We start from the raw sequence: 26,805 nt of genomic DNA, 5'->3' as shown, positions 1-26,805 counted from the left end.
ATGTTGTATGTGAGTCGTGAGATGTTAATATTTGTAAATTTAAGGATAGACTTAAATCTGTATTACTGACTAAACGCAGACTAAATAATCAAAAGCTGTTTTATTCAGAGAGTTGGCGTTGGCTGGAGACTTTTGCTTAGTTTATGATACTGTGGGTCCTTTTGTCCCTTGTCTCTAGGACCCTGTGGCACGTGCCGATCCCTGGGTGCTGTGACGTCAGCGCGCCAGAGTGTGGAGATCTCCAGCGCGCGACGGCAGCGGTGCCCAAAGGCGCAGGGACCGTGCGGCGCTCCACGCACCAGCACCGAGCTGCAGCCGCAGTCACAACAGCCGCCTCCGCCCTCGCCTCTTCTGCACGTATCCTCCACCTCAGCGCTGTTCTTTTGTCTGTCGCCATGTCCTCCGCTGTCACCGAGACCCAGGAGTCCTCCGGCAGCTCCCCGCTCACTCCTCTGAAGCTCGTGGGACTCGTGTGCGTCTTCTTGGCGCTGTGCCTGGATGTGGGTGCCGTGATGAGTCCCGCGTGGGTGACCGCTGATGACCAGTACTACCTGTCTCTGTGGGAGTCCTGCTGGAAACCTGCGAGCACCGAGAACTGGCAATGCAGCAGCACGTTAGGATCAGGTACGATGTACACATGTTATACAGGCTACTACAACTGTACGAGATGTGTTACGCACTTGGGCAATGCGATCCATGTTTTGACTGGACTCTAGTCATTGCTCAAAACTCGCTCTAAAACATATAGACTTATTTTGCTTTTACTCTTAAATCTAAAAAAACACAGTGCTTTTAGAGTTAAGTTCTGGAAATAAGGGTTCAAGATCGTGCTGATTAGTTCTTTTATAGTAATTCCTAAATCTCAAACCAAATCTCCCATGTAAACGGTACAGCAGACTATCCCGAGTTGAGCTATAGGTTTGGTCAAAACATTATCTGTGGGAACACTGTGAAACGTCCTTGCCAGTGTTTAGACAGCGCCATTGAGCCATAACAAAAGCCAGTGTTGACAGCTGTGTCCATCGGTGCCTCCTCTGGGACCTTCACTTTCAATGGCTCTAAAGGTGAAACAAAGGGGTATTGCAGCTATAGCATCTTAATTTCAGACATATGGCCAAACCGCTTTACACAAAATCAGTTTCAATTACTGTGGGAGTCCAGCTTTCCAAATTGAAAGTGCTACAAGTCTGATGTAATTTGTGGAAACCAAATGTTCATGTACTGATTAAAAATTCTTCGTTTATGATTGAGGTTTTGTAATTAATAAGATAATTTATTCTAAACTGTTGCTGTTATGTGATATCCTGTAATCTAAGCATTTATAACAATCAGGATTTTGGTCATGAAAAATTTGTTTTAAGTTTCTGGTGGGGTGTCCGCCACTTGTTTGTCTTCATGAAAATCTTATTACTTTGTTCAGAATGTCCCACAGTATGGCATTGAGCTTATTTATTTGCATGTATAAAGTCCACAATGCTTCCAGGCCATGTTACAGGTCAGATCTGTGAAGAAGTGAGTTCACTCAATGTACGAATGCATATTTTTGATAGTATTTGTGCGCACCTGTAATCCAATAAATACAACATAGATGAGTTTAATGCCATATTGTGAAATCTTTCAGGCAAAGCAATAATATCTCCATGGAAACAAGTTACACAGTGCTCCTTTAAGCTGTTTTTGTTTAGTCTTGTTGTTTTAATAATACATTGAGGTGCTGGATAGGGTGTAATTTTGTCTGTCTGAATTGGTTTGTAGGGAGAGACAGACTTGATGAGCGTGAGTTTAATTGAGACAAAAGGGTTTTATTTATTACCTGTGTGAGAGAGAAGGCGACAGGTGGCTAATCACAAGGGAGCTTTAAAAGTTAATTATTGAAAACTCTTAAACCCTGCAATGGCAATGATCTGCTGATGTGTTTGCTTTTAGATTGGCAAATATCAAGCTGTTATTTTCATGTAATAAGATTATGCCTGTGTGGTCTGCAGATAGTGTCAGAACATTTCTATTTATTTGAGATTGTGCTGAGATGTCCAAACACAGACACTCCCAGACAGTTCTTGGGTGTTCAGCCTCCAGTTGTAATACTCTGATTGACAAGTGGATTTAACCAATCACAGTGAAGCGTGAACTCTCAGAAGATTAAGTTTGTTGTGGTTACCTTTTAAAGCAGACCTATTTAGCCAAATCGACTTTTCAGAGCTTTAAACCATGTTATATTTGTTTCCCCTCACCATTTACTCACCTGAAGTTGCATTTGGAGTGATTCGTGTATGTTTGAGCAATCTTTAATTGCTCCACTCTACCGACCAACTCCTGTTCTCACTGCCACCGGCATACACCCACTGCTCTCTACTTATTTAGTTTTCCAATTTTATTTTCTTAATCTGTGATGCGCATAGGATTCGGCAACACCGTGTAGTCATTTTAGTACAAAATTCTTCTAGCATGATGTACAACTCCCATTGGCACTGTAGTTTTCAATCAACGGACCTCTTTCTTTTATGAAGTCATTTAAGATTATTATAAAATATGCAAATTATAATGTAATGTTGTCATAGATTATAATTATATATCAGGCTTAAGCACAATAGGTCTTCTTTAAAGCAGCTTGTCTTCATCAATCAATGAAAATGCATTTATAGGGCACATTTAAAAGAGCCAAGGCAACAACAACAAGCAGCATTTACAAGAGCTGAATCTAATATTAATTGTCTTGGCACCATATATAATGTAATGCAATATAATGCACAATGGTGGTTAGTCAGTGTATTTTTCAATTTAGTTTTTAATTACAGAGTTTGTCTTTAGTTGTGTCTTGTTTTGCCTTCTATATTAGCACAGAAATGCATTAGATCATGGGGATTTCCAGACTCACTAAGTAATGGTCCTGATGGTGACTTACATTTCTGTGTTGTAATGTTTAGATGCAGTCGATTCACATCTCTCTGTTGTTTTGAATTAAACATTGACCATTGTGTCTCACTCAATTTATTTTCTATCAGCTCCGGTAATGGATAGCATTTACCTCAAGCAAATAGGGCCAACAAGCCTGATCCATATGGCTAATGTAGAGTCAAGTACACCTTACACGCCTCATACTTGTGCTGCCAGTTTGAAACTCACTTTTGATAAGGGAAAAACTCAATACAGATTTCAATATCACAATGAAAAAAATCCATACCTTGCTTTTAATGTATAAGGTACAGTACATACTAGTAGATGCACTGGTCGTACTAAGAACTGGTACTATTAGGTATAATTTAATGTAGTTGTACTTTTTTCTACACAGAATTTCAGATTTTTTTAGTTTGGTCATACTATTTCTGGAAAAAGCTGAAGAAAAATTTGTGTTTTTGTCATGATACTAAAGTTTCAAATTCAATTTTTATACTGAAGAATAGACTCGATACTGAATATTGATTCTGATACCATTTGATGATAATAAAAAAGCATAATGTGATTTTTTTCGGCATAAAATCTTAGTACTTTCTTTTATATTATCATGTCCTATCCCTCAGCCGTCCAGGTAGGTTCCATTGTGCTCCACTGGCGTATACTAGTCTATGTGCTCAGCTCAAGATCATTCTAAATCAAGATCATTCTGTCCTGCTCAACTGAGTATCTAACCGTAGTTTCAGTAGATTTGTATTGTAAATTGTATACCTATCTGCTGTTTTTGTCAGTTTTGTTTTGTTTAAACATTGTTGCCCTATTTTCAGATCTAAGTTACAGTGTTGTTTCCTCATCAGAAACATACCGGGAGTTGTGTTTTGTTTCATTCACAAGTGGTAATACAGATGCTTTGTGTTTTTTTTAAACTCCATACACCTTCACTAGAATCATTTGAATAATTTCAGGTATGTTTTTGAGGAACTAACAACATAGCATAAAGCTCAAAAGAGTCAGTTTTGCATAATATGGGACCTTTAAGAAGGCCAACATTACCAAATAAAGCTGGTATCCTATCATATTGTATTACATTATCTAGTCTCTATAGAACAAACCAGCCTATCCCTGTCCCTTTGTCCCTTGTTTGTGTATCTTTTGTCCACATTTGTTTCTGTTGGCGTGAGAGCAGCAGAAGCCTGGCTGTCCACATGTCAGACCATAAATTGGAGAGTGTGTCTACATGCGTGTGCCAATAAGGCTACTATAGCATGTGGAGCTGACCTATTTCTGGACAGTCTCCTCTGAAGCCCGGGCTGAATATTTTATGTCACACTCTTGATTTCTCCGTTGTTGCGTCTCCCCTGCACCTTCCCTCCCTCCTCCTCCTCCTCCTCCCAGCGAACACCAAAACTGACACCATTTCTGTGGACATAACTTCCAGCCCCTGCTACTTTTTCTATTTTCTCCTGAACCCGCCTGGCTAATTAGATGTCTAGGCGCGACGGGTGAGTGTCTAGAGCACTCACACATCTTAAAAAATAAATCACTTCTTTGCTGTGTATACCAGCTGGTTACCGTATCCCATTAAATCATAGTACTTTCTTTTATATTAGCAAGTGTCCTTAAATTTGTGTGATTTCTCAGTGGTCCAGGTAGAATCCATAATGGTCCATGGGTGTATACTAGTCTGTGTGCTCTTACTTGTTCTGAAAGAGCTCAAGATCACTCTAAAGCTATTCAGAAAATGCTCATTTTTGTCTTGTGAATGTGAATTTCTTAAGTATCGATGATTTCTCAAATGAGTATCTAGTTTCAGTGCTAGTTTAGTATCGATTCATATCAGATTTTTTTTTGCTGCTTATACCAGCTGGTTACTGTATCCATTCCATTCCACCATTGCTAAAATTCCTCACAATTTCTTTCTGTCTTAATAATGTGAAACGAAATTAATTGCTACTAGAAATTTTCCATTTTCCACACCTTCAAAACCCCTGCAGATACTACTTCTTTGTTCATGTGCACTTAGGCAGCTGTGGTCCTGCTGAGCTACCATACTGTCTTAAAGCAATTAGTGGAATATATAGAGCAAGTTACGTCATAAATTCAACTCATTTGCAGGTTTCCTCAGTACAATTTATAGAATGCGAACTGGGCAAAGTGCTTTGAAAATATTATTATTACATTGTTCAATGAAATTACAATGCAGGGCTCATATAGCATCTTACGTGTTGCTGCTGCATAAGCCACAACTTCTTTGATGAATTTTGCCTTTTTCACTGGTAAGTTTAGGTTAAAAGGCCAAAAAAATTACAAAATCTTCTGATCTATATTATAGGGTTGAAAAGATATCCAAGTCTCACTATACAATTTTGTCATGTTACGAACCTCACAGTTCAATATTTATTGCGATATTGTGGAAAAGCTCACGATATGGTGAGGAGGCTCACGATTAGGGTATGATATTTAGTGAGATATTTTAGGCTAACAAAACTGTGAATATGCTACTTTTTCCTCTTCAAATGCATTGACAAGACTTAATCCAAATAACTAAGACTTAAAAGTGCTCAAAAGTGTTATTTATTCTTGTAGTCTACACTGAAATGGAGCAAAGGATCATGGTCTATGTAGTTCCCTGTCTTTTTTTTTTGCTATTGCTGCACCATAACTCTTAATTTAAGCAAACAGACTTTTAATTTGATATATTGTGATGGTCCACGATATTATTGTGTGAACTTTGATGGTACAATATCATGATATTTTGGTTATTGTTACATCCCTACTTTATTATATAATGTTGTCATTGTTACAAACATACTTTGAGTTGTGTTTCCATTCACACACGTTTGACACACCACTTTATACTTTTTACATGAAGCTCTTCTCTGTTCCACCTTGTTATGTCATGTGATAATACAAGAAGTGCTCTACTGTGTTTTTTAACTCCATATACTTTTAGTATAATCATTTCGATAATTTCAGCCCAGGAATTGCCATTCTCTAATGAACTAAAGGTAAAAGGTAGCTGTTAACTTCAAAACTACTGCTTCATGACATCACAATGTGGAACAGAGCATTTTCAGCTTTGAAGATGTAAACAGACTAATAATAAAAAAGGGTTACACAAACATTGTGAATGAAACACACACAACTCTGGGTATGCTTTTGAGGAAACAACAACATTCTAACATAGCTAAAAACTCACAAGAGTCCAATTTACGTAATATAGGGCATTTGAAATCATCACTCTCTTACCATCTATGACTGCTTTATTGAATATCCTGCTAACATGACTGATGGACCCCTTAGACATGCTTTTATCGACATCTTCTGTGTCTGCATATGCAATTGGTAATGTTAAATTAGCTTTAACTTGCCCATCTTTTTGCCTGTTTTCAATTAGCACATGGATAAATCTGCTTCAAAATATGCATCTGAATATATAATGCAATGATTCTTGGGCAGTCGTCTCCAGCAGAACTAAATGGCTGTAGTGCGTGCAGACAGAGCGCTGAGTGATTGTGTAATACTGGGGAAATGCTTGCTTCATAAACATGTACTCTGTCTGCTGAGTAATTAGGCTTGAATTAAAAGGAAAAAAGCTTCGGATGAATTGCAGAACAGAAAATTCAATCTGCGTTAATGCGGCTGTTAGGTTTTCGAATTCGGTTCTCACAATTAAGCATCTGTAATGGTTTGTAAGGACTAGAATGATATCATTGCATTAGAGGAAAACGTGCGGTGAAATATCAGCTTTCAAATAGCAAAAAGCCACACCTGATATTTAACCTACTTTTGTTCTTTGTCTCACTTTCACTACTTCAGGCAATCCACCTCCTTTCTTCCAGCCCCTTTCTTCAAGCTCCTTTTGAAGCTCGCTTATTGTGAATGGTGTCTGGGGTATGGACTGACAAATACAGAAAATCAATGGAAATTTCACACTTGAGTATCATAATTATACACAAAGTTACATGTGAGGATGCTGTGTTATAACATGGATGCCCACGTCATGCTAAAATGTGATTATTATTAGACTCATTTATCCATTATATTGAAATGTGGCTATACAGAGTAATGGAAAACGCCACTGTGTGATGTCATATGGTAATACAGGAAGTGCTCCACTGTGTTTTTAAACTAAGTACACCTTCACTATCATTATTTGGATCATTTCAGCTCTGGAATTGCCAATCTCTATTAAACAAAAGGTAAAAGGTAGCTGTTAACTTGTAAATTATCGCTTCATGACATCACAAGCTGGAACGGAGCATTTTCAGCTTTGGAGATGTAGACAAACTAATGATAAAGGATTACTCAAACATGTGCGAATGAAACAAAATACAACCAGATAAGTTTTTCATGAGGTATCAGCATTCTTATATAACTTAAAGCTCACAAGAGTCAATTTTGAGTAAAGTAAAACCATGGAATATAGCCTAAAGAACAAATTTCCCAAACAAATTATGGAGACAATAAAGCGTGCCTCAAAGTGTACCCTAATGTTTACCTTACGGAGACAAGCAGATGGCATATTCCCTTGTAGTACACCTTTAGCTGTCCAATCTGTAGCACTAACAACAGTAGTTTAATCTCAAAAAGTAAAATTCAACTGAAAACTCAACTGACACATTTTGCTGTTGTGTTACTTGACCTTCACACTTTCACTCTCTCAAAACAAAGTCGCTCTCTTTGCCGTGTTTACTTGTCAACTTTATGGATGCTAGTCTCATCTCCTCTGAAAGAAGTGTTGTTGGAGTAATTCCAGCAGGGCGTGGATCTCTCTGACCCACAATGCCTTGCACTCTGGTCCCTGGCATAAACCATTCACCGCCGAAGACCTTTTGTAAACCGCTTGGCCCAGCCCGCTCCTTTGGCCCCTTCTCATCTTTCTCTATCAGCCGATCGATCTGCACGTTGCGTTTTACCCCTGGAGTCTTTTTCATCTGCACCCTATAAATGAATTGACTCTTTCTCAAGCTGTTTTTGCATTACAATCTCCTCTGTCTACTTCCTACCCGTGGGCATCGCTCCTGTATCTCCAATAATTTTTTCCCCCCTCGCGCAATCTCTCTCCATTCACCCCAATTCGGCATCTCGGCACAGCCCATCTCCCTTCCATATTTTCTTCAGGGTCAGCCGCCCCTCCCCTCTCTCCCCCACCTCCGAGTGAGACGTGCCCCCAGGAGAAAGCGCTTCTATTTGTAGCCTGCTTGAAAACGAGGAATGGGAAATGATGTGGCATTGGTGGAGAGAGACAGACAGACACACAGACAGACTAACTTTTCACAGGCGTACAGACAGGCAGGCAGGGGAGTTGTGCAGAATCTTAAGGGAGGCAGCCCTAATCCTTTTTGGTAAATGCAAATCAGGCATCCTTCAAAGCACTGAGTAGCGCAGCAGTATGGAAGCACATTAAACGAGTGAGCTTTAATATAAACAAATTATCTATGGACTCAGAAGTGCTTAATGTCGCTACATAAGGGATCCACGGGCCATTTTAGTCCTTTTAAAATAAAGTTACTTAAATTAGGGGGTTATGTGTTGTAATTAAAAAGAAGAGATGTTCAACGTGCAAACTATAGGGCCATACATTCCTCTTATTGCTATTAGGGCAAGGATAGAATAGAACCACTTGGTAATATTAAATGTGTGTAGCCTTGACATTTTAATAAAGGGCAAACCATCTTTTAAAGGGCTCATATGATGCTATTTTCTGATCTTTGTTATGATGTTGTTTCCTTATCACGAACATACCTGGAGTTGTGTTTTGTTTCATTCACACATGTTTAATGCACAAATCCTGCATATTTAGGGCTGAGTTCTTCTCTCCAACAGAGAACACTCTATTCCACCTTGCAATGACATGTGGTAATACAGGAAGTACCCCACTATGTTTTTAAACTTCATACACTTTCACTAGAATCATTTGGATCATCTCAGTCCTGGATTTGCTTACCAAAACGTTAACAGCTACCTTTTACCTTTTGTTCTGTAAATTACCACTTCATGACATCACACGGTTGAACAGAGCATTTTGAGCTTTGGTGATGCAGATAGGCAAATAATAAATAATGCGTGAATGAAACAAAACACAACTCCAGGTTTGTTTTTGATGAGGTAACAACTTTATAACATGGCGAAAGCTCACAAGAGTAAATTGTGTGTAATATAGGACCTTTAAAATGCAGTGAAACATGTCCTTCCCTACAAATTTGCATTTCTTTATTTTATTTATTCATACTCGGGTCAATATATGCAAAACAGCTATAATTTTGAGTTTAGTTAGTGTCAGTCATTTAGCGTGCTTGCATGGAGCTGTTACAGGAACATAATTGCCTTATTTAGCTGACCAACACCAATAAATGCAACTCCACCATTCTCTGTGGCTCCAGTGATTAGGGGATACTTAGTGTTTCTAAGATTAGCCATGCACATTACAACATGCAGAAAAGCATTAGCACGTTATATTTAGCAACAGTATTGGTTTTAGACTAATGTAAAGGGGCTAAATTACAACAGCTATAGAACAACAAACACATATAACGCAACACTTAGTACATTGTAAATTATATACTGCTGAATAATATTACACGCAACTCAATGCATTGTCATGTGGACCAACATTTTGGCTTTGGTTTTGTCTAAAGATAGGTTTGTCCCTTTAGGGTTACCATAGTTGTTTACATTAAGATATGGACTTGCAAATTTCAGTAATGTAATGTAACACTTAGAACACTGTGTCAAATGATGTACAGCTGAACAATATTATATGCAAGTCAATATATGCATTATCATTTGGACCAACATTTTGGCTTTGGTTTTGTCCAAAGATAAGTTTGTCCCTTTAAGGCTACCATAGTTGTTTACATTAAGTCATGGACTTGCAAATTTCAGTAATTACATTTAACACTTAATACATTGTGTCAAATGATGTACAGCTGAACAATATTACACACAAGTCAATATATGCATGATCACCTGGACCAACAAGTTTGTCCCTATAGGGCTACCGTAGTTGTTTACATTGAGTTGTGGACTTGCAAGTTTCAATAATCAAATCTGCCCACATTTACAAATCTTGCTAATGTTTTGTAATTCATGCAAAAATAGAAGCAAGACATATCCTTGAAAACGGTAAACATGGAAAACATTTGTTAGCCTTATTTGGCTCGGTATTTAAATGAGTTTTCTTCTCTGAATCCGCACCGTTTCCCATTGGTAATCACATTATTGCATTTGCTTTGAGTCTGCGACTTTTTCATCCTACAAGTTCAACAACACTACTTTAACACTGCCTCGAAGTGCGCGTGAATAAATCTTATTTACCCTAAGTTGTCTTTCCCGGATACACTAAAAAAGATTGATTGTGGGATTTGGGAAGCATTGGGTTACATATAAACAGACATGCACCCCTGATGGCTCCTAGTTATTCCAGTAAGCTTTAGTCTATGGCAAATATGCGACAGCTAATCCTCTCACATGGTCAGAAGATCACATGACAACGGTATGTTAAATCGCGTGAAAGAGGACATGGCATTCCCAAGCTTGCATTTTAGTGTGAGAAAGCTACACAAGTTTGCAAATTAGCCAATGATGGAATGTAACAAAGTAAAAGTAGTAAAGTACTTAAGGTATCTGTACTTAAGTACATTTTAGAGCAGGTATCTGTACTTTCTACTCCACTACATTTTTGAACTGGACTGAAAAGTAAAAGTATTTTTAAAATTTTTAACACATGGGTTTATTTTTTAACACATTTTGTTTTTGACCAAACTAAAATATACAAATAAAAACAGCAAGGGAAAAAAAATCTATTCATGTGTTTCTGTTGAACAAAATCACTGCATTTGAAGCCTTATAAGATCTCAAAATCTGGGCAAAATACTTACATATGCATTAATACTTTTATTTAAAGGTGGATTTTGTAACCGTTAGGTTCATCACCTTCTTGTTTCTATGGATATGTCATTGCTATACCTGGAATGTTCCACAGTATGATATTAAAAAGCTCTTCATTACATTTATTAAATTTCAGGTAGTTTTGTAGCTCAACCATTCTGACTGTGAGCAGGGTCGCCTCTCCACAGATCTGACCTGTAACTTGGTTTGGTCTCCATGAAGATAGAAAGGTTTAATGCCATACTGTGAAACATTCCAGACAAAGCAATAACATCTCTACGGAGAAAAGCATTTGACGGATTCTCCTCCAGACATGTTACACAATGCACCTTTAAGTCGATTTTCTCAAGTGATCTTTTACTTGAGTAGATTTTTGCTCTGGTATCTGTACTTTTACTTAAGTAACAAAACTGAATATTTCTCCCAACACTGAAATTAGCATGCTTGGGTGGTTTTATGCAGGGAAGATGGCACTTGACGCAAGACAGGCTTAGCATATTGTATAAATGATAAAACAGCTATGAGATTCAAAACAGTGAGTATTGGAGTGGGCGAGGAAGACGTGTTGCTCGTAGTATCCAACAGTGAGAAAGCACTTGTAAATGTGTCATGTACTGCAGTCTGCTGGATATCTGCTGTTTCTCTGTCAGCACCAGTTGGAGACCAGATCCCAGTACACATTATACAAATATTGGGACGCAGAAATGCAAATAATGGAGCTGCCAGGAGAGGATTTGGAAATGTGTCAGCGCACAAGCATCCCAGCTCCTACCTAGTCTTATTTCATTTTGTTTATAGACTCTTGTGTGCTAGCCAAATGTGCCATAATTATCTTCACTGTTGCATAGTTCTTTTGCACAACTTGCCAATTTCTGCATACCCCAAAGACATTATCCAGGATTGTAAACATAATTTAGACTCATAACACTAGAGTCGCCAACTAAAAACAACGACTAAGCGACCTCTTCTTTGTAATGTATTTTTATTATAGACAGCATAATTTAGTTGTATTTCCTGTTAGTCTCACAGGCTTATGAAATGATATTAATCTAATTAGTATAAAGTTTTATTTGATATCATTATTTCAGTCCACAATCCTGTAGTAAGTACTTGTAAGTAAGTACCGGTTCTTGTTTAAGAGCCCCAGTAGCTGTCATTATCGGTCTGTTTGATTGTCACAGTAGTGGGAAATAGACATGAAGTCTCTTACCGGCAGGATGCTAACTGAATAAAATATAGAAGCCTGTCCATTTGTTTCAGAGAAATGAAAAACTTCAGTGGTTGATATAACAAATAACAATCCAAAACAAAGTGTTCTATCTTTTGAACATTCTTTAGTCCTAAGCTAAAAAACATGAATAGATAAAGAAACGGTTTTGTAGTTTTGTAATATTTTAAAGGTCATATATTACCCAAAATTGACTCTTTTGAGCTTTAAAACATGTTATAATGTTGTTACCTCATCAAAAACATACCTTGAGTTTTGGTTCATTCACAGGTTTGAGTAACCTGCTTACATCTCCATATCTCAGAATGCTCTGTTCCACTTTATGATGTCATGACGCGGTAGTTTTCCAAGTTAACAGCTACTATTTACCTTTTATTTAGTAGAGATTGGTAATTCCAGGGCTGAAATGATCCAAATGATTCCAGTGAAGGTGTATGAAGTGTTTTCAGGTATGTTTTTGATGAGGAAACTGCATTATAACATCCTCGTCCTTTAACTCATGTATAGAGGAGGGCAATTTCTGAGTTTGTCTAACATTTTCATCTATCTGCATTTGTTTGACAGATCAATTCTTCAAGTCTCCAATGAAGCATTTTTGGGGAGAGCTTACTTCTGTCACTTCAAATCTGTAGTCTAAAGTTGACACATTTGCAAATCATTTTCACAGTTTTATGCTTCCATCTTTTGCCAAACATATTATTTTATATAAACTACATCTTAAAGGGCCCATATTACACTATTTTCTGTTCTGTTATAATGTTGTTTTCTCATCAGAAACATTGCTGGAGTTGTGTTTTGTTTCATTCACACGTTTAACGCACAAACCCTGCATATTTATGGTTAGTTCTTCTCTCAGTCCAGTTTGTGAGATTCTGTGGCAATATAGGAAATGCTTCACTGTGTTTTTAAACTCCATACACCTTCAGTAAAATCATTTGGATCATTTCAGCCCTGGAATTGCCAATATATACTAAACAAAAGATAAAAAGTAGCTGTTTACTTGAAAACTACTGCTTCATGACATCTCAAGTTGGAAGAAAGCATTTTTAACTTTTGGAGATGTAGACTATTAATAAAAAGTTACTCAAACATGTGTGAATGAAGCTAAACACTCCAGGTAAGTTTTTGACAAGGTAAAAACATTATAACATAGATTAAAACACATAAAAACTCATATAGGCCCTTTAACTCAATACATGTATAAGAGGGCTTGTATCTACCACTTTATAGCCAAAATCTGCTTACATATCACTATTGCGCCTTTAAATTAGTGTTTTTAAGAGGTTGAATAGTTTACAATGATCTTATTAGCTGATTTCATTCCACTACATAGTTACTGATGTCTTTCTTTGTGCAAATATTTGAGATAAGGAATTTGAATTAGCTGCTGGCGACTCTACAAGAAGCACAAAAGACATCATGATTTATTAGCCTAGATCCCCAGTTAATTTTGAGTGCACGGAGGAGAAAATTACAATATAGTGGACTGCTGCAGTTTGTTAATTAGACGAAAGCTTGAACTGAAAATTGCTGTGGCAAACCCCGATTCAAAACTTGAGTGAAATCTGAATGTTTCTAATCATTGTAGACAGGCTGGATTGACAGTTGACTCCCACTGTGCCCTTTGATTTGCTTCTTGATTAGTCGACTCCCGCCCCCTCGGTCCCACGCTGGCTCGTGATTGGCTGTGTCTGCTTCCCCCAGCAGGTGCCCAGCGTGTGTATGCCAGTGCCGTGAATTTAAATATGTTGGACTGATAAAGCACCTGCGCCTCACGGGAACGCTGGTTTAACCCACGACCTTATTCCGTCTGTCTCCACTCTCATTACAGCAGCCCCGGTCGCTCCACACTATTTCTGGATGAAATGAAGCAGGAAAAGTGAATGGATCCAGTGCAAATATCTGCATAAAGAAATCATTACAGTAGGTTTTTACCATAAAGGAGTTGAGCTGTCTGTCAAATGCAATTTCCAATGGATTTTCTGTAGATTTTAGTTCCTATTTCCCTCAAGGCTTCTATAGTGTTATGTATTCTAGGTACATTTGTAAATACAGAACAGGCCTATTTTGGTACTTCAGTACTGCAAAGCTAAGTATTCTCCATGCAACCTAAAAGTGAAATGGCACATTATATGACTATAGCTGTAAGGATCTATAGTTTCTCTAGAGTGTAAAGCTTTTTCCTTTGACATATCATATATTCAAGACAAAAATGTCTTGTAACTTTTGACAAAGTTTTACTTTGTTTGACATGCACTTCTCATTTGGCAGGACTCATTTTCTGGTTCATTTTCTGTATGCCCCCAATGTTGATGCAGAGAACCAAATTATCTTATACTTTGTTTAAGGGATGTAACAATAACCGAAATATCATGATATCATATTGTCAAAAGTCTCACAATAATATCATGGGGTGTCACAATATATCAAATTACATTTTCCTGTGCTTAAATGAATGGCAACATCTTTTGAACATCGGAAACTACATATCCCATGATTAATTTCGATGCAGACAACATGAAGATATGTTTTTTACTTGAATTCTTGGGATTATGAAATAATTCACACCAAAATTGTATCTACAATTACATTAGCCTCTCCAAAATATCGCAATAAATATCATACCGTGAGATGCATATTGTGATAATATAGTACAGATAGTATATAATATATACCGAGAGATTTGGATATCGTTACGTCCCTATTTTTTTGTGTTCAAGAAGGCTTTGCAACATAATGAGAATATTGTCAGAAATTTTCATAACTACAATGGTTTTATATTATGTATATTTCTAAACAAAATGTCCAGCATGTAACTAGAAATACTTACATAATAACCCAAAACATGCACAAGAGGTAAAATCCTCCAGCTAAATTAGTCCTAACCAAGCCCTGGCAGAGGTGAGGGATGGGTCAAATGCAGAGGGGACAATAAAGTGCACCTTAACTTTAACATAGATTGTTTGTTTATTAGCTTTTCTGTATATAGACTAAGCCTGTTACAATAATTACAATAGTATCTTACGGTAGTTTTCTGTTCTATGATGCAGATTTGAGCTGTAGAAGGTTAAATTCTGAACTTGTATGACTCATTACAGATACAAACCAGCTACTTAAGTGATGCATTTTGTAATTTATTTATTGCAGCTCATGTTTAACAATATTGTACATTTAGAATACATTTTTTTGAATAATTTTGCTTTATGGTTTGGTTTCAATATTATCATTCATAATTTATTTTTGTCTATATTCACTGCAGCTATATATCACACTTCAAAATTTGTTATTGTAACAGGCTTAATACAGACTTTTGCACACTTTCAGATAGCCACGAAAAAGGCAGAGGCAGAGTTTCTCACTGGTAAGTAATAGAAATCATCTACTAACTAGGGGTGTACTAAAATATCAAAATATTGTATCGTTTAATGTGATGATACAGTATCATTATCGTGGGCTGCTGTATCAATATATCGCCAAGAGTATTTTTTGGTATATTTTACAAAATTATTTTGTTACAGCGCTACAGTTTTGTTGCTTGTTTAGAGGAAGGAAACTCGTTTATGCGACACATTTGACATTTTCACTGTTTTGATGATTAAAATGTTTGTGTTTCATATTCACTTTGCACAAGAAGTGGTTTAACAAAGACTTTTAGTGTCACAGACATGATTTAGCCATTATTTTTTATTGAACTGTAGCAAATTAATTTGAAATATATCATATCGAATCAAAAGTGCACTGTATCAAGATATGTATCTTATCAGGGCCTGTGTATCGAGGTGTGTATCGTATCAGCAACTTCTTAATGATACCCCAGCCCTACTAACTAATGTGGATAAAAACACTTTAAATTGTTAAAGGTGCATTGTGTAACTTTTCTGATGGAGGGTTCCATCACCTTTTTTCTATGGATATGTCATCGCTCTGTCTGAAATGTTCCACAGTATGACTTTAAACAGCTCTACCTAAAATGTATTCAATTACAGATGGTTTTATAGCTCAAAAATACCTAGAAAAATAGGTATTCTCACTGTGAGTGGGGTTGCCTCTCCACAGATCTGACCTGGCCTTGTCTGGTCTGAGTCGGTCTCCATGAAGATAGAAAGGTTTAATACCATATTGTGAAACATTCCAGACAAATCAATGACATTTCCATGGAGAAAACCATCTGACGGACCCTCCAACAGAAAAGTTACACAATGCACCTTTCAAATCTCTTGTTAAATGCTAAAGTGGGACTATTTCTTCTTGTCTGTCGTCACCTGGCGCTCTCATCTCCTCTCATCTTTAATATCCTCTTCTGGTTTTGCCTCCTACGGTCCACCTCTGCATCTTATCGCTCACCTTTCTCTGTCTCTCCACCCTCTCTCCTCCTCCTTCTTCTCCTTCTCCTCCTCTAAATCTTTCATCTTTCCTTATCTGACGCTCCTGACACCCACGTTTCGTCAGCTTCATCACCACCGTATGGCTTGCGTCTCTTGCCTGTGGTATATTTGTAAATTACTCATACACACACCACATTAAATCCACACTCATTCAAATTTCACTTCTTCCACAAATCGCTAATAGTAAAAAAGTCCGATATTAAATGCGCAAATCACCATGACATAAGGATTACCATATATTTCATGTATTTATTAAGGTTCTGAAATGAATCTTGTCACGCAGAAATATATGTGTTTTGGAGCAGGCCCGGCCATCGTGACAGCTTGAGTTTTGATCGCAGCGTGGTGGGAGACAGGTGGAATAAAAGGTTAGAGAAATGGTCAAAATCTCTCCCTGGGCGCGGAGATGGATTACACAACAATATCTGAGCTTGATTGTCTAGAAGTGGGAGGGGGGAAGAGCAGGTCTGTGTGCGATGAAAAAACACAAAGTCATTTCATAGCACATAGATAGCTGAATGGAATTGATAGAAAGATTGTATGCAATTAGTTTGAGATTATGTGGTTAAAGGGCTCATATTAGACACTTTTCTGATCTGTTATAATGTTGTTTTCAGCTCAAAGATATCTGGACTTGTTTTGTTTCATTCACACATGTTTGAGTAACCCTTTATTATTAGTTTGCATTTCCAAAGCTCAAAATGCTCTGTTCCCAACTTGTGATGTCATGTAGAGGTAGTTTTCAAGTTACCAGCTACCATTGAAATCATCCAGATGATTCTTATGGTGTATGGAATTTAAAAACATAGTGGAGCACTTCCTCTATTACCACATGGCATTACAAGGTGGAACAGAGTGGTTTCAGTTTGAGAGAAGAACTCCTAAATACGCACTTAAAATATGCAGGGTTTGTGTGTTAAACGTGTGTGAATGAAACAAAACACAACTTCTGGTTTATTTTTGATGAGGAAACAACATTGTAATATCGATCAGAAAATGATGTAACAGAGGCTATTTAATAAAACTAATCACAACTTTGGTGATCTATATGAAAGTGTGAAAAGTTAAGTGTTTTGCCATAGTGTCAATAATCGTGATTGAATACTGATAAACTTGCTTACTTGATTTATCATTTCATTTTCATGTATTCTCTTTTGAATGACTATCTTAAAAAGTAGCCACCTGCTCTTTATTAACAATTTATTCCTTTCTATTTCCCTGTTCTAATAGCATCTCATTTTACTGCACAAAATTAATTTATAATCAAGGTGTTCATTGCAAGTGTAATTATTAATTCAGAAACTTTGGTGCTTTGTCTTCAGCTGTTCTCAGATTGTCTTACAAGTTTAAGTTACATTTAATTTTTATCCTGTTCACTTCACTTTGAATGTACCAAAAGCTTAAGGTTGATAATATGATTTTAAAGGGCCTATATTATGCTTTTTCTTGATCTATGTTATAATGTTGTTTCCTCTTCAAAACATACCTGGAGTTTTGATTTGTTTCATTCACTCATGTTTAACACACAAATTCTGCATGTTGTGATGTCATGTGGTAATACAGGAAGTGCTCCACTGTGTTTTTAAACATCTTCACTTGAATCAGATTAAAAATTTCAACCTCTTCTGACCTGAAGGGTAAAAATTTGATGTTAACTTGAAAAATACTTTTTCATGACATCACAAGGCGGTTGGTGTCACCAGTCTAATAATGCAGGGTTACTTGTATTAATTTGTCAATGAAACAAAACGCAGCTTCAAGTGTACATTCTAACATGGCTTAAAGCTCACAAGAATCCATTTTGTGTAATATATATTTAAAGTCTATCAGTTAATCTCTGTCTATAATGTTTATGTATATGAATATCAGTTTAAAGATAACACAACATCATCAAAATCACAACTGTACATGCCCTTCACTTGATTTCATTGACGTAAATTTTCAACATCGCTATCAAATTCCCTTTTCGCCATTGTGGTTAACATGCCACTCAACCCAGAATACCCCCTTCCCTCCTCCACTCACCCCTCACCACCTCCTCCTCTGTGTAACCTCACCCTTGTGGTCACTGCTCTGGTCTATCCCTGGCTTTATCCCGTTGCTATTTCCGTGTCATGATGCGCCCTCTATAGTGTAAAAGCTGACAGATTTTTGATTTGAAGCCAGCAAAGCTCTTTAGCCGATGCTTTTTGTCGGCTCAGGTATACTAAGTGCTCTCTTTTTGTTTCGCTCCCTTCATCTTTACCCCTTCTCCCTACCTCCTTTTTAGCGTTCTTTTCACCTCCTCCTGTCCTTGTAACATAACACGGGCTCCGCCTATATCAAAGCTCCGTATCTTATCCCACTTTATAGTGTCTCTTCCCTTTTGGCTGGCTTCCCCTTTTGTTCCTTGATATCTATTGTTTACCTTGGCACCATTTGTTCTTCTTACCAATTCCTTCATTCATCGCTAGATCCACTTTTTCTACCCCTCCCACGCCTCCTCCAATCAGCTCCCACCATAATATTAAATGTCAAATAGAAGAATACGTCTCCCATGGCTCATTGCTACCCCTCACTAAAGGTCTTTTCATTTTTAACACTATTGTATTTATTCATGAGTGCTCCAGCCTCTTTATCATATTTTTTTTGATCGAGCTTCCAGATGTGTAAGAGGTACTGAAGAGAAAGCAACCTCAGACCAAATACTGAAGAAAATCTTTATTTCAGCAGAACAATACTACTAATTTTACCACTTGTACCACCAGTAATACTACTATTGAGTATTTAGTATCAGTACTACTACTACTGCTGCTGCTGTTGGTACTAATGCTACATTGCTAGTGACTACTTACTACATATAACTGCTGCTACTACTATCATTACAACTACGAATACTACTGCTACTACTTTTTCTTTCACTGGTTAAATTACTTAAAAGTCCTATATTGCATAAAGTGTATTCTTGTGAAATCCGTGTATCATTTGTTCATTCATTTTTCAAAATAAAACCAAAAATAAGAAATGAAAAAACAACTATTTTCTTCATTATTTGTCTCCAAAACCAAAATGTTTAAATGAATAATGGAAAAAAAGGTTTCCGTGACTTAAACTGTGATGCCAGACTTTTGCGCCGCATACTGACTGAACCAGGACTAAAACAGGACTAAAGCAGGACTAAAGCAGGACTAAACCAGGACTGAATCGGAACTGAGACCAGGACTGAGAAAAGGACTGAGACTGGAACCAGACCAGGACCAGACCGGGACTGAGACCAGCACTGAGACCTGGACCAGACCAGGACTGAGACCGGAACCAGACCAGGACCAGACCGGGATTAAGACTGGGACTGAAACCAGGACTGAGACTGAGACCGGGACCAGACCATGACCAGACCAGGACTGAGACCAGGACTGAGACTGAGACCGGGACCAGACCATGACCAGACCAGGACTGAGACCGGAACCAGACCGGGACTGAGACCGGGACTGAGACTGAGACCGGGACCAGACCATGACCAGATCGGGGCTGAGACCGGGACCAGACCAGGACCAGACTGGGACTGAGACCGGTTTAGTCCTGGTTTAGTCCTACTTTAGTCCTGTTTTAGTCCTGTTTTAGTTCTGGTTCAGTCCTGGGATTAGTCCGTAAAAAAGTCAGTGCAAAAGTCCCTCAACGCAGTGGTGGGTGTCATAGGGCGGGTGCTCTACACTATTATGCACTTTTAAAATACTATGCAGTTTGTGTGATGCTCTAACATAATTTTGTTGTAATTTTATATGACAATGACAATAAAGGAATTGAATTGAAAAAGAATTGAATGTGTGAGTGTATTTTTACTTTTAACATCGCAAATCGTACCTCAAGTGGTAAATCAGTGAAGAGGATTTACGGGATGAATACCAGTCTCTCACTTTATACTGTCATTGTATCTTTTGGGCACCTAACCCAGAATTAAGATATCAGTAAGGTAACCAATTAATCAATACTACGCATAAATGTTAAAAGATTCCTAGTTGTAATAGCGAACTTTCGTTATTTTGAAAACACACCTAATAACAGATAATTAGATTGACGTTTTGTGTTGTTTTGTTTACATATGACTCATTTGATGGTTTCCCTGTTTTTGTCCTCAGACTGGCAGGTTGCCACGCTGGCCTTGTTGCTAGGGGGCGGGGCCTTGGTGCTGATGTCATTCCTGGTGGCCCTGGTTGCGGTGTGCATCGGGACGAGACGGCGCTTCTATGGCCCTGTTGCTTGTATGCTATTTGCCGCAGGTCAGTGACAGCCCCTCCCTCCCCTCTCACATTATACACACACACACACTCATACGCACAATAAGGCTTAATTAGCTCATTTACACAAGGTAAGCAGAGGGTTGCAGGGTAATCGCATTTGAAACTGACATTAGCATTCAGATGATAATGCTGCATAGATATCTGAAGCCACACACGCTTGGCAATGCAAAAATATACTCTATCGCTTCTCATTTAGTTCAAATCCTATTTTTACCAGTGCAGCTCAGCAGGGTCAAAGCACTGAGCCATGGCTGCCCATTTCATTTAAAATTGGAAAAACTCTCCACTTTTCCTCATTTGTATTGCCGGGAATATTGGGAAAAACTGTGAAAAGTTTAATTTGGTGAAACCTGTCGGGAGCCAGTGAAGTCGTCAAAATGAGATCATCTTAATCCTGAGATTGGTGGAAAAGTCTGGAATGGTTACCAATACCTGATAGTAGTTGTAGTACTTTATCATGGCCAAATATTTCTTCCCACAACTTTGGAATTGGAAATACATTATCAGAGCAATATGTTTTTTAGGCAGCAATGCGTTTATGTAATAATAAAAAGTTACTGTTGTGGCGGATAACTGATATTTGCAGATATTGGTATGAATATATTAACTATACAAAAAGGTACTCACATTTAAGCCATGACAGCATTTTATTTTATTATATTTGCACTGTATTGTGTTAAATTTAAGTCTATTTTCTAATATACTGTACATTGATTTTTGAGTGCGTATTTCTATTCTCTTGCTGTTCTTAAACTCTGGAACTCTGGAATTTCCCCGTTGTGGGTCAAATAAAGATTCTCTTACCTTATACTTATACCTTATACTTTTGTAAAAATAATGTATGTATCCAAAAGCCACATTTTATAAGCTTAACTGCTCTATTTTCCATCTGATGAGAACAAACTGGGAATAACTTCTATGGGCACACAGAGACAAAAAAAATATCAGTTGAATATATTAGGCGATTTCAGATCCAATTTCCATATTTGTTTAATCTTTTCACCTTCAAACTTGTTCTCAAACCAACTGCTTTTTAAAACCCTCATTGTACCACACACAGTTTCACAGTGTCAAATCACGCAACGCTAATAATCAATTCTTCAAAGATGCTTCAGAGGCAATATTTCCTTTCAGAGCAAAGATCAATTATTTATGAATATGTACGACAGACAACAAAAAGCTCCAGAAAGTGCTAGAAGGGACAGGAGCCTTTTAAAGCCAGGACACTCACTGAATGATAAATGTCTTTGTAGACAACATATCTGCGGGCCTGTGTTTGTAAGTATTAGTTTGTGGATATTATGCATATTGTGTTATTTCTTCTATTCACTAAAGTGCCACGGCTTGTTTATGCTCGCCCCAAGATGAATTCTCTCTGAAGAAAACCACGATTGATGGTTTAGTCTTTGTTCCTCTGCCATCTCTCTATCTCTCTTTCACTTGGTCTCTCTCTCCCTTTCTCTCTCTCACTCTCTCTCTGTTTCTCTCTCTCTCTCCCTTTCTCTGTGTGTGTGCGTTTCTCTCTCTCTCTGTGTTTCTCTCACTCTCTCTGTCTGTGTGTCTGTGTTTCTCTCTCTTTCTCTCTCTCTCTGTGTTTCTCTCTCTCTCTCCCTTTCTCTCTCTGTCTCTCTCTGTGTTTCTCTATCTTTCTCTCTCTCCCTTTCTCTCTCCCTTTCTCTCTCTGCGTTTCTCTGTGTGTGTGTGTGTGTGTGTGTGTTTCTCTCTCTTTTCTCTCTCTCTGTGTTTTCTCTCTCTCTCTCTCTCTCTCTCTCTCCCTTTCTCTCTATCTCTCTCTTTCTCTCTCTCTCTCTTTCTCTCTCTCTATCTGTCTTTCTTTCTTTCTCTCTCTCTCCCTTTCTCTCTCACTGTGTGTGTGTTTCTCTATCTTTCTCTCTCTGTCTGTATGTTTCTCTCTCTTTCTCTATCTCTCTATCTGTCTGTCTTTCTTTCTTTCTCTCTACCTTTCGCTCTGTGTGTGTGTTTTTCTCTCTTTCTCTCTCTCTGTGTGTTTCTCTCTCTTTCTCTCGCTCCCTTTCTCTCTCTCTCTCTTTCTCTCTGTGTGTGTGTCTCGCTCTTTCTCTGTCTCTGTTTCTCTTTCTTTCTCTCTCACCCTCTCTCTCTCCCTCTCTCTCCCTCACTCTCTCTCTCTGCGTCTCTCTCGCTCTATCTCTTTCATTCCCTATCACCCTTTTTTCTCTCACTCTCTCTGCATCTCTCTCTCTCACTCTCTGCCTTTCTTTCAGTCTTCCCCTTTCTTTCTCTCTCTCTCTTTCTACTCCTCCTCTCTCTCTCTGTCTCCCTCTATCCCCCCCCTCTCTATTTCCCTTTCTCTTCAGTTCAGTCCCACCCCTTCTCTGTCCCTCTCTCACTCATCCTCTCCCTCTCCCTCTCTTTCTGTCTTGCTGCTGTTTTAACCATCTATCTCTGTGCCCCCTTTCCTCCCTGGGGCTCTTCACCTCTATCCATCCCTCCATTGTAACATCAACTCATTCTCTTCTCGGTGGCCTCTTACACGAGCCCTGTGCTCTCACTATCAGTACAGCCTCTCGCCTGGTCAACTTTGATGAATTTTGTTTTCCTAAAATGTGCTAAATGAAGTAAATAGTTGTAAATGGCACAGGCCCCAGGCGCACTTCCCAGCCCAGCCCATGCTAATTTCTGTTGTTGTTTTCACGCCATCTTTCATTCGCCTTAAATCTTTAGACAGCTCCAAAAAGTGCATCTTAAAGGATTGGAGAAGGCATCTGCTCCTCCCCGTCAGACTAATTAAGTGAATGAACTATTATCGTACTGCACACACCAAAGAAGACTCTCCGTTCTATTCACTTTATTCCGGACGTTGCCGTGGGCGCCGCCATCATCATTCGGGTTTTATTGGATATTTTGCATGGGCCTGCCGATCCTAACAGCAGATAAGTTCAATACGGACTAGAAAGCTGTTTTAAATCCCCCCAGAGAACCGGTGCATTGTTGACTTGTTGGTGCACATGAACGTTCAACATTTTACATGAATGAACAAACTTTATGTCATATTTAATATTGGTGGGTATCATTAAGAAGTTGCTGATACGATACACACCTCGATACATAGGCCACAATTCGATACATATCTCGATACAGTGCACTGTCGATTTGGTACGATATATTTCAAAGTCGATTTGATACGGTTCAAGTAAAAAAAACTCTAAATCATGGCTGTGACACTAAAAGTCTTTATTAAATCACTTCTTGCGCAAAGTGAATATGAAACATTTTAATCCTTAAAACAGTGAAAATGTCAAATGTGTTGCGTAAACGAGTTTCCTTCCACTAAACAAACAACAAAACTGTAGCTCTGTAACAAAATAATTGAGTAAAATATACCAAAGAATACTCTTGGAGATATATCGATACAGCAGTCCATGATTCGATATTTTTACACACCCCTAATATTTAATGTGCAAAACCTTTCTCAGATTCATCATTGATATAAACGGGATCGCCGTTTAAACAGAAGTGCCACCACAACAAAGTGGGGCAGAATACGGTGAATAAGAGGGAAATAAGTGGACTTAAAATGGACATGGACACTTTTTTTTTGACATGTTGACAGGACTGCACTTGACTGACTGTTAATGTTTGTATGTCTTTGTGTGTTTTTATGGGTGAAGAGAGAGATGGGTTGTGGGATGTTTTTTGTTTTGTTTTTGTTTTTTTGTTTTCGTTTTTTGCTTCATCAGTTTTTGTTTTCCTTATGCATAATTTTAAAGGTACATTGTGTAACTTTTCTAGTGGAGGGTCTGTCTCTGTGGAGATGTTATTGTTTAGTCTGGATTTTTTTAATTGTACGGTATCACAGTATTTTTTGGACTATAAGTCTCACTTTTTTCATGGTTTGGGTCGTCCTGGGACTTATACTCCAGTGCGACTTATATATGTTTTTTTCATTCTTCATTATGCCATTTTTGGCTGGTACGACTTATACTCCAAAGCGACTTAGTCCGAAAAATACAATAAACCTTTCTATCTTCATGGAGACTAAACCAAACCAAGTTACAGGTCAGATCTGTGGAGAGGCGATGCCACTCACAGTCAGAATACCTGTTTTTCTAGATATTTTTGAGCTGTAAAACCACCTGTACTTGAATAAATGTAAGGTAGAACCGTTTAATGTCATACTGTGGAACATTCTAGACAGAACAATGCCATATTCATAGAAACAAGCAGGTGACGGACCTTCCACCAGAAAAGTTACGCAATGAACCTTTAATGTTTACCTTGTTTTGTTGCATTGTGTAGTTTTGTGTGTAGAGAGGTGTTTTTTATAGTGATTTTTTGTTGTTTTTTTTGTCAATATTTGTTTCCCTTATGTATCATTTTTAAATTGAAAAAAAATATATATGCGGTATATCTTTGGACAGCTCAAATAGTCTTAAAATGTGTGCAGTCACTTTTGTCGAGTGAAGTGATTCAAGTTCTTCAAAGTAAAAGTCAAATATCTCTAGAGTTGTCTTGGAAAACACCATAAAGCCTCTTGGCAGGAGCAGCGCTGGACAGCTCTGCTATGTCATGGCCTCCTTTTAAATTGCTTATTGATTACTGAGTTTTGAAACCTAAAACTCATCAGGTTTACTACTGCCTAAAGAAACAACCATGAAGGGTGCAGGACTCGTATCTAGTTAATGTATTTAAATGCTCTTGTACAACTGTGGAACTTTTGTATCGCGTTATTTGCAGGAAAGCCTTGCTGTTCTGATTTCAAAACCAAATTAATTTTAACAGTTTAATTTGAATCACTTGGTATGATGATGTTCGTGTGTTAATTGTTATTGCTTTGGTTTTTTTTTGCCTGTTTTTAATTGAGGAAATCCAATTTACAATACAATATTTTTTCCCGTTCATCGTCTTTTCCATCTGAAAGACAAATTAAAAATACATGCAGGTCTGTTTTTTGAAGGATAGTACAAAACCTTCATACAAAATCACTACACGATTCATTTATGAGCGCATTTGAATGTTGCATGCTTTATCTAGAAATCTCATGCATTCTTTACGCTCACATTTGAATAAATCATGTTATAGCTACAATGGTTTGTCTGTGATAGATCATATCATTACAATATTAGACAAGACCATTACACTTGCACAATAGCCCTGATTGAATCCTTTAGTGCGTGAGCTGATTGTTACATACAAGACTGCCATGAAAGATGAAGTGATCTGAAATAATACTGCATTTTTTTTTCTGTGTTTTTTTTTTTTTTTTTTTCTAGTTGTCCTTCAAGCCTGCAGTCTGGTCCTCTACCCCATCAAGTTCATCGAAAGCATCAACCTGCGAATCTACCACGAATTCAACTGGGGTTACGGTTTGGCCTGGGGAGGGACCATCTTCTCTTTCGGAGGGGGGATCTTGTATTGCCTCAACCCCAAAAACTACGAGGATTACTACTAACTGAAACTGCAAAATCCCACATTGGTAAAACTGTTTTGTGGCTTGACTTCCATGACTGCGAGGAACTGTCCGAGCTGGATCCAAGCCGCTGATAAGTGTCCACCTCTGCCTCCGAAACGCTAGCACTGTGACTGGTTCCTTCGCCAATCTGCGCCAAACGAGAACCGAGATTTACGCATTCATTCAGGGGTAGGGTGCCGGGTGGGGCGGGATGGGTGTCATCTACATACATGCATGACACCCCAAGCTCTGACCGCGTGGACTCATGCCATACACATCCGTACAATTGAATCAAGAGACTTTTAAAAACTACAGCTATTCTTACATCTCCTCAGAGTGGAGTATTAAAGGCACTGGCTCAATATTCTGTGATCGACCCAAGCGGCGGTTACCTGGGCGACCAGCGGGGGGCACTCACGCGGCTGTCAACATTGATTAGCTGTGGTCGGAGGTGTGAGACTGGACTGAGCACAGGCGTCTCTAAAGGCCCGGCCAGACTTCGATTTGCGTCAGGGGAAGGATTTTCTAACCTGAAAAGTTTAAAGCATTTTCAGCTCTCTGGGAGGCTCGTATGAGTTGGATATGATGACAAATACAGTTGTAAAATAGCAAAGAAGATATGTATAACTTATTATTATAAAGAGAAATGAGCGATTGTAGGTCAAATTATCAGCACCCGGCAACAACACTACTTCCTAC

General features: G+C 38.2%; 1 protein-coding gene across 1 annotated transcript; it reads left to right on the top strand.

Annotated features, from left to right (window-relative positions):
• Window positions 1–259: 259 nt before the first annotated feature.
• On the top strand, window positions 260–26,301 carry LOC110153323 (transmembrane protein 47). The gene is made up of 3 exons (XM_020917209.2): window positions 260–624; window positions 20,514–20,654; window positions 25,928–26,301. The coding sequence occupies exons 1-3, from the start codon at window positions 396–398 to the stop codon at window positions 26,104–26,106; spliced, it is 549 nt and encodes a 182-aa protein (XP_020772868.1). The 5' UTR covers window positions 260–395; the 3' UTR covers window positions 26,107–26,301.
• The last annotated feature ends 504 nt before the right edge of the window (window positions 26,302–26,805 follow it).

This window comes from Boleophthalmus pectinirostris, unplaced genomic scaffold, assembly GCF_026225935.1.
Source record: "Boleophthalmus pectinirostris isolate CB_2022bp ecotype Guang Dong unplaced genomic scaffold, ASM2622593v1 HiC_scaffold_11, whole genome shotgun sequence".
Taxonomy (NCBI): Eukaryota; Metazoa; Chordata; class Actinopteri; order Gobiiformes; family Gobiidae; genus Boleophthalmus; species Boleophthalmus pectinirostris.
The sequence above is the reverse complement of the archived record's forward strand: the minus strand, read 5'-3'. Positions and strand labels throughout refer to the sequence as shown.